The sequence below is a fragment of the Leptonotus elevatus genome, chromosome 10 (genome assembly GCF_054856555.1).
Source record: "Leptonotus elevatus isolate MCC_2025b chromosome 10, RoL_Lele_1.0, whole genome shotgun sequence".
NCBI classification, from domain to species: domain Eukaryota; kingdom Metazoa; phylum Chordata; class Actinopteri; order Syngnathiformes; family Syngnathidae; genus Leptonotus; species Leptonotus elevatus.
The window spans coordinates 10,501,389-10,510,847 of NC_141248.1; the positions used below are offsets into that span (position 1 = coordinate 10,501,389).

Below are 9,459 nucleotides of genomic sequence, written 5' to 3' on the forward strand. Positions count from 1 at the left end.
CAAGAATTGTTTTTTTTGCGATAGTAAGGGCTACAAGTATAGATTGAAATTGTTTATGTGGTAAGTCAATTGTTGTTAAGTCACCTAGCAAACACAAGTTTGGAGAGAACGGTATCCTACAGTCCAAGACAGCGGAAAGTTTTTCTAAGACTTTAGTCCAGAAACACATAACCGGAGTACATAACCATAAAGCATGAAAATAAGTGTCTGTAGTGTTTTGTAAACACTGGAGACAAATGTCGGAGTCTGAGAGTCCCATTTTCTTCATCATATATTGAGTAATGTATGTTCTGTGAATAATTTTATATTGGATAAGTTGTAAATTTGTGTGTTTTGTCATTTTAAAAACATTTTCACAAACTTGAATCCAAAAGACAGATTCCGGAGCTATAGACAAGTCTGTTTCCCATTTTGAGATGGGTAAAGACGTTTTATCAGTATATGAAAGTAACTTATATATTTTTGAGAGTTTTTTTGTTGTTGTCGGAGAAAGCTTGGTAATATCTTTAGCTAAAACAGGCGGTTGGAGCGTACCCTGGAGTGTTGGAATTTGTTTCTTTATCATACTTTTAACTTGCAAATAATGTAAAAAGTTTCCGTTTTTTATTTTATATTTTTGGAGCAAGGATGTATATGATATAAACATATTATCTGAGAAGAGATGGTGGAGATGTGTAATTCCTTTCTGCTCCCACACATTCAAATAAAACGATTGGTTGTTAATTTGAAAGTCGGGGTTATGCCATAGGGGAGAAAGCCCGCTGGGCTCCACTTTGGCTTTTGTCATTTCTAGTGCCTTCCACCAGGCAGTCAGGGTGGCGGAAATCATTGGATTTTTAAAGCAGTTATGGCGCTTAATCGATGTTGTAATAAAGAGTAAATCTAGGAGTCTGAGGTTATTACAATCCTTCTGTTCTAGTTCCAGCCAACAGTTAGTATCTCTATTGGGTTGTGCCCATAAAATAATATATTGTAGCTGGTTGGCTATATAATAGTGCATAAAATTTGTTTAATAGTGCATAAAATTTGTATAATAGTGCATAAAATTTGCTTTCTTTATAGGGGTTTCACATTCTACGTCGCTACGCACTGAATGCGTTGCGAACTTGCGACGTAAATAAATAAATAAAGTTTCTACAAAATGTATTAAACTGGAAATGATTTTTGAAAAATGAAACAATATAGTTTATTTGAATGCCAATGCAATTGCTTTGGTGGGCTTTTACTTTGAAGTTGGCCTGCGCGGCGACGTGACCGCGAGCTTTGACTTCCTTTTTTCGACACGTTGGCTTACATATCGAAGTTTTTATTTAAATTACATATTTTCTACCAACATTAACACAATGCCATGTATATTTATATTTCATCGCTAATTTAGGATGCTAAGAAACGGCTAGTTAATTACATCGTCATTGTATGATACGCTGCAAGTCTCAGAGGTTAGTGGCTAGCAGCTAGTGTTAGCATTAGTGGTCCGGTGGCCCTGAAGTGCAAAAAAGGGCTGGCAACAGTAATGAGTGACACCGACCTGGCTTTCTTTCTTTACTTTGTCAATATCCTGGGCCTAGGGTACTTTGTAATTCACTCTCCATGTTTAAAGGAAAGGAATGTGCCTTCAATTGCACTTTGTCTTGTTCATTATTTTAAAAAAAATTAAAAAGATAATTGAACTTTGTCTTCATTAATTTTTTTATAAAACACCTTTTTCCATAAATAAAAATGTTCAACTCAAAATGTCAAATATTGATGTTTAGATTTTAGGAAAACAACTTTAAGCCATTAATACCATGTTATTTTATATATGGACCAGGTATAAAATAAGAATGTATCTGACTCTTATTGCACTTAAATGTGTGTTCCTAAATCCTAAACAACCAACTTAGACATTTTGAGTTGCTTTTTTAAATTATTATTATTATTTAATGGGCAAAAGTGTTTTTATAAAATACATAAATTTATCGTGTTTTGTTTTTTGATCCCAAAAACGATTCGATCTGTGACTCAAATCCGTGAGCTAATCCGAACCGTGATTTTTGTGATCCTTTGCTGTCACCGTCAGTACTTAATCTCTCCTGTCCTCTTTGTGGGGGCGCTAATCCCCTAAATGGTGGTAAAGTAGGCAGAAGCAGTGGCGAAGAACTGGTGTCTAGACTCTATTGGCGAAGAAGAACTGTCACTCACATACTGAATATTGTGATATATCGTTGAGAAAAATTTCTGACAATATATCGTGTATTGGGATATTATCGTTATCATATTGTCATAGTATCGAATCGTGAGTTACTTGTATCGTTCCACCTCTAGTATCATCCAACTAAAGTGTGACGTAAATTGTTCAATTACTTGAAATTTAGTGTAACAGCTGCAGTTTGCTAACTTATTAGCATCTTCTCTTGCAGAGAGCTGACTGCAGAGGATCAGATCGCCTTGCTGAAGTCAAGTGCCATTGAGGTGATCATGCTGCGCTCAAATCAGAGCTTCAACCTGGAAGACATGTCCTGGAGCTGCGGTGCGCCCGACTTTAAATACCAGATCAGTGATGTCACCAAAGGTCAGTCTAAATGCTACCACATGTACACTCGACGCCACACTGCCAATTTTTGTCTTTGCCCAATGGCTCATTTTAGTACATATGGGACCGCCTGTCTACACCAAAATGATTTTTAGTGTGGTCCAAATACTCCTCGATACTTCGGTACCACTGCGATGAGATATAGTGTAATTTTAAGCCACTGCAAACTATACTTTTAGTCATAATAATGCTACTGTTTGGAATCTCACCAGATTGAGCAAAATCCTAATGTGCCATGTTAAATCTGTTGTGCTTTAGCGGGCCACACTCTGGAGCTGCTGGAGCCGCTGGTTAAGTTCCAGGTGGGCCTCAAGAAGCTCAGCCTGCACGAGGAGGAACACGTACTGCTGATGGCCATCTGCTTGCTGTCTCCAGGTACGGAATGCTGCTCACTGTTAGGTGAACGGTGATCTTGGTTGCCTTACTCGACTTAAATGCAAACGAAAAATGCAAAACGCTTTTATTGTCTTGTCGTGTGTGCATACCGACTGACTAGCGGTGACCTGTACACAGACGCTGCTCCATGATGTCACTTCTAGGCGACAATCAAAAGAATTGCATTTCTCACACGTTTATTACAGCGCACTCCCAGTATAGCAAAAGAATGCCGGAAGCAGCTACTAAAACCAAAGACGAATTCACAATACTTTCCATTCCTTTTTGTTTGGAGAGATGTGGCCCGCAAGCGTTCACTTTCAAAGCCGACAGATACTACAATTTAAGTCTGCAAAGCCACACAGACCACAGGAGGGAACAGCTTGCAAAACAGTTTGCTGGCGCAGCGGTGTCATGCAAGAGTTGAAAGAAGACAGGTTTGCAAACGTTCCGCAGTTTAACTACTTCAAATAGAGGTGTAACAAGTGGGACTTATTTTTTGACAAGCAAACGTCTGCCTAACTGGTTGACAATATGACGAGTCATGCACTCACCCAGCAACTGCGCAGCTGTATTGAGTAGTCATATAATTAAGAAAGATGCTGCTACATAATGCACTGTAAATGTAATGTATGCCATTTTGTCTTGTGCTGCCACTAGCCGTCGACTGAAAATGACATCACAGTTCCTCATGGCTCAGGTAAACGACCAATCACAGCTCACCTGTTTTCTGAAGCTGAGCTGTGATTGGTCGTTACCTGAGCCCTGAGCAGCTCGATGTCATTCTCAGTCGACAGAAAGTAGCAAAAAGGCCGCTCTCTGAGATGGATAAAAATGGGTGGATTTTGCAGCATAATTCAAATTCCACAAACAAAATATTAATCAGAATGCTTTGTTGCGGCACAGATAAGATATTATTGTAGAGAAAATTTGGGGCTGACTTCCTTCACTTGAGTTTGCAAGTGATCATCTTTGTGAGTCAGAAGACTTGGAGAAAATGTGGCCAGAGGAAACCAAAGTTGAGCTGTTTGCCATCAGTCCATTTGGAATCGTTTTGGGGCTGTTTTTCTGCAATTGGTACAGGACTTCGCCACATTGAGCGGCCAATGAACAGAGCGGGGCTGTCGATGTTTCTTCCAGCATGACAGTGACCCAAACCATGCAGCCAGCCAGGGCACCAAAGGAGTGGCTCAAGATGTAGACAATTAAAGTCATGGAGTGGCCTAGTCAATCCTCTTGCCTCAAAACTTGAATGATTTAGAATGAATGAGCAAACGAGTAAATTCAGCAGAGGTATCAAACAAATATTTATCCCCATTTTATGTGATTCCAAACTTGAATGCAAGAGTCTCATGTCTTGTCATGGTGTTTCCGAGTTATATATGTCATGCAAGCAAGCAGAGGTGGCAAATTCAGGTCCAGAAAGTATAAAAGCCCTGCCACAGTTTGGCTTTAGCCTCTGATGCTAGCTAGCTAGCTCCCTAGCAGGTAAACAAGCACCATGGGAGCTAACTAGGGAGCTAGCTAGCACCTGGGGCTAAAGCCAAACTGTGGCAGGGTTTTTACTTATTTCTGGACCAGGAATTGCCACCTCTGCAAACAAGGATATTCAGTATAACAAACTGTAACATTAACTCATTCACTGCCGTACATTCATAAAAAAAAGATTATTAACAATTACGGGCGACAGGCGATTACATTTTTTAATTGTAACTAATCGCATGACTTCACTAGTTAACTCACGATTAATCACAACATTTTATATCTGTTCTAATATAAAAAATCTAGGTTTTCTTACTCTTGTCAACAAAAGTGGAAAAAAATATTAAACTAATAGAAATAGTTTTGGGCGTTTATAGCTGTCAATGGCAATGAATGAATTTAAAAAAAAGAAAACATTAAAAATTTGGGGCATCAGGCGATTCAAATTTGTAATCATAATTAATCGCATGACTTCACTAGTTAACTCACAATTAATCACATTTTATATCTGTTTTAAATGTACAATAAAAAATTCTAGGTTTTCATACTCTTGTTTACAAAAGTGGGGAAAAAATGTTAAACTAATAAAAAAACGTCTATAGCCGTCAATGGCAGTGAATGAGTTAAAAATCCACATGTCAAAACACCAACCCCCTCCTCTCCCGCCACAGACCGCCCAGGTGTGCAGGACCACGTTCGTATCGAAGCCCTCCAAGACAGCCTGTCCGAAGCCCTTCAGGCCTTCATCCAGCTCAACCACCCCGGAGGAAGCCTGCTCTACGCCAAGATGATTCAGAAGCTGGCCGACCTGCGCAGCCTCAACGAGGAGCACTCCAAACAGTACCGCTCGCTCTCATTCCAGCCCGAGCACAGCATGCAGCTCACCCCGCTGGTGCTGGAGGTGTTTGGCAGCGAGGTCTCCTAGTGGAAGACGAGGCCCGTGTGGGTATCAAAGCTGATGATGACGATGATCTGGATGGACGTCAAGTATGTGTTTTTGTCTCTTTTAAGAGTCGATATGGAGAGCAAGTTTCAGCGACAGTAAACAAGGGAACTACATTCAGTACAACTTAAGCTAAGCATACTTCTGCCTCTTTACAGTGTTTTTGGTCTATTTAAATCGACGCTGCTTCAAATGCCTGGACATATTGTGTACGTACGCGGTGCACAGCAACAACAACAAACACACTCAGTTATTCATTTAGCCATTCCGTTGAGCTACCTCTTTTTTTTACCGGGGTTGTTTTATATTTCTTATCACCTCTGTGGATGCTTTAGAGACAGTACGGATGACGTTTTTATTTGATGAAATCAGTGCCTCTGCATTACTTTATAAGTTATTTTAATGGTCACCTGCTTCTCTACAAGGCAGTGTATATTTATATATACCAACCGTTCATCTCTCACCAAAGGTTATGGTCCTCTACCGTCTCGGAAAACCATCTTGCTGCTCTTTGGCATGCGGCCGCGCGACATGCTAACATTTTTTTTTCTTCTGACTCACAGCCCATGAAGGAAAACGGTCAGTATTTAGGTTGAAATTGCAGAGTGTAGTCTGTCATTTAGCAGATTGGATTTTGGTTTGCCTGGTTTTTGGAGGTGAGAATCAGCCACTAAATGTGTTAGCTACTTTCTTTCTTTCTTTCTTTTTTTTCTTTTTACTACAAACTGTCAATCAAACCGAGCCAACATCATGGCTTGTTACTCTTTAGTTTGTTTTCCTAAAGCTTCTAGTAGTATAGTTTATTCCTTGTAAATAGTTCATTGCTACCATGTGTATGTTAAGCACTGTTGTATTACCATTTATCAAGCCTATATTCTATATATCACAGATTTTAAAGGGCTAATGCCAAATCTAACTGGAAGAGTGAATTTAGGCTCCAGTAAGAGACCTGACTTGTTAATATATTGTTGTATACTACACTTGGGATTGGCATAGGAATGGATATAATTGCTCCAGATTTTTTATTTTTTCATTTCACTTCATTATTTCTAAAACAAAAAGAGCTTCACACCACACATATTCACTTTTCGTTTCTGACTGGGAAGTCCATTTTCTAGAATGTCTGGGAACTGTGGGGGCGCGAGGAGGTTGGCGTTGTGGTTGGTGGGCACCTACAGATGGTTTGTGTGCTGTTCAGCCCCCTAGTGGCTGTATCGTGTAAAGACCATATATGCAGTACATGTCAAATTTAGGGTGACCATAGATGCAATGATGTACTTACTCGACATAAGTGGAAGTTCTGGTTCTGCTCTAAAAGTATTCATACCAGAATTTTGATAAAAGTTGTGAATTTGGATCTATAAAAAATGTGTTAACTGTAAATAAGATTAAAGAAGCTGGTTTAAAAACAGAAAATAAAATTGATGGTTTGCAAAAATACACTAATTTTAACACTAAAATAAGAACAGAGTTCTAATGTTGGGAGGTTAATAATAATTAAATGCTTGTAAGAAAAAACTTATAATTTGTCTTATAATGCAAATGTTTTTTTTTAAACTTTCCTTTGTAAAATAAGAATGCAGTTGTACATTTGAAAGAAAAAAACTAAGTAAAAGTAGGAGTATTACAAGAATGAAGCCGTAACGTTTTAAATAAATACCTCGTTTTACAAGAAAAAAATCAGGATATTAGGATTGCCCCCACCCTCAGATTTAAATTGTAATTTTGAAGAGGGGGAAAAAACATCTATGTATTTTGTCTTTCGTCCCTTTTAGGATATAAAGTGCAAAGAAAAATAACTTTGTACCAGGGTATAAAACAAATGTAGTGAAGATGAAAGATGTAAGTGTAAATGCAAGAGAATTCTAAATAGTATTTAAATTGTTGTATAAAAATATGCAATATAGAATATTGCCGTTTTGAATTTTGTTGTGATCAACTGATTAACTCTCACTTGTCTCTAGTTTTGGAACGGCTGAGTTTGATGATACTAAAATGGGATCATTTGGCATTCAACACCGCTGCAAACTTGCTGCCATAGTAGTATTTGGTCAGTGAAGTATCTAAACCAATTCCCATTTGTTAAAAAATGTCCCATCGTCAGCGGACTGCTCGCTTGAGAAGTCCAACGTGACACTTCTGATATCTTACGAACCCCTTAAAGAAGGAAGTACTTAAGAAGCCGCTCTATTATTTAGCGGTATGCTTACATTGCTGTAAACGAATGACAACTGATCTGTTGATAGGCTTTAGTCTCCCTGTTTGGTCGCAGTTGCTGGTGTTCCTTCTTATATCCGTCGACCGATGTGCTCATTGGTCGGTTGGTCCAAGTGCAGCCTGTCCTCATGGGTGGCTGCTGCGTTGCATTCAAGCTGTCTTAACGGAGACTATGTGTTCTCAAGCAATTTTCGACATCTGCGAAAGTCCTTTCTGTGATTGGCTATGCAGGCTTCCTGTGCCAGACCTTATGACGCTTCCACTGACATCATCTCAGGGCGCATCGTGCTGCTCCTTGTTTCTCATTTGAGAGCATTGTCGCTTTAAACTGTGCAGCCAAAACTGACTCACCAGCAGGACCATTCTCTTGTCACTGTGGCTTAAGTCTAACTTCTACTATTGTGCCAATACAACCAGATGGGGATATAGTATAAATACATATAATGGAATGACGTTTGGTTTTCTTTCTTGGGGTCATTTGAGCTATCCAATACAGTATGCAAACATACGCTGTACGTTCATTTCCACAAACGTGAAGATTGTTTTTAGGCAGTACCACTCAGTATGCATCAACTAATGGACGTATGCTGTACTACTTTTTTTTTTTTTTAACTGAACATTGACCTTTTTGAAGGTTTTCTTCATACTGTAAGTAGCTCTGGTTCTGGGGTTGTTACTATTTATTTAAAGGTAGTAATGCAGTGTTGACTAGTAATATTAGGGCAGCACTGAAAAGAAAAAAAATACTATGAGAATAGTCGAAAGTGGAAATATTACAGGATTAATTTTACAAAGAAGCTTTGAGGAAGAAAAAGTAACTTACTTACTAGAATAACTTAAAGGGATTTTAAGCAGCAAAAAAAGAATGTTTTGTCCAGAATTTATGTGGTAACTTCATTATTTTTCATGTACAATTAATACCTTAAAATACTAATTTTTCCTTTAGCCGTCAACTGGAGATGACATCACCTGTGCTGAGGAAGTAGGTAACGACCAATCATGGCTCAAACCCAGGAAACAGGTGAGCCATGATTGGTCGTTATTTACTTCCTCAGCACAGTTTTTAAGTTATTAATTGTACAAGAAAATTAATGAAGTTATCGATTTTATTCTGGACAAAATATTAACTTTTTACTGCTGAAAATGGCTCAATTCATCAAATATCCCTTTAAATCGGAAGTCAACCCAAAATAAAATGTATTGACAATAATATGTTCTATGCGGCCCCACTCGTCTAAATCTGGTATTCTGGTTAATAATGTGTTAGTGGAATATGAGTTTAGCAGCAAAATTCAGCTGTTTCTATCAATATCACGGGCGGCCATTTTGCCACTTGCTGTCGAGTGAAATGCTCAGGGCTCAGATAACAACCAATCACAGCTCAGCTTGAGAAAACAGGTGAGCTGTGATTGGTCTCTGCCTGAGCCCTGAGCCAACTGTGATGTCATCTTCAGTCGACAGCAAGTGTCAAAATGGCCGCTCCCTGAGATGGATAAAAATGGCTGGATTTTGCTTCATAACTCATATTCCACAAATTAAATATTAATAAGAATGTCGTGTTTAGTGAGGTCACATAAAACATGTTGTTGTCAAGAAATGTTGACTTTCCCTTAGGAGCAAAATGTTTATTGTTAATGATATTGCCGATCGCAACGGAGAAATAAAGTAGCTTTCTGGTTTGAGATTGTTGCTTTTAGCTACTTGTGGGATTTTTTGTGTACTTTATTCTCACAACATTACATTTTTTTCTTGTAATATTCCAGCTTTTATCTAACATTACAACTTTATTCACATAACTTCAAGACTCTCTTCTCGTGATGTTCCTGCCGTTTTTCTTTTCAGTGAGGTCGTAATATTTCTTTGTCGATAT

The 9,459-nt window shown here is 38.5% G+C and overlaps 1 protein-coding gene across 4 annotated transcripts in view; it reads left to right on the forward strand.

Annotated features, from left to right (window-relative positions):
- The window catches only part of LOC147166999 (vitamin D3 receptor B), a 41,197-nt gene extending 32,634 nt beyond the window's left edge, over nt 1-8,563 (forward strand). For all 4 annotated transcript variants that reach the window (XM_086086997.1, XM_086086994.1, XM_086086995.1 and 1 more), the window contains 3 exons: nt 2,400-2,551; nt 2,831-2,947; nt 5,101-8,563. In XM_086086997.1, coding sequence (XP_085943123.1) covers nt 2,400-2,551; nt 2,831-2,947; nt 5,101-5,354 — 523 coding nt within the window. In that variant the 3' untranslated portion in view covers nt 5,355-8,563. The remainder of the gene's footprint in view (nt 1-2,399; nt 2,552-2,830; nt 2,948-5,100) is intronic.
- The last annotated feature ends 896 nt before the right edge of the window (nt 8,564-9,459 follow it).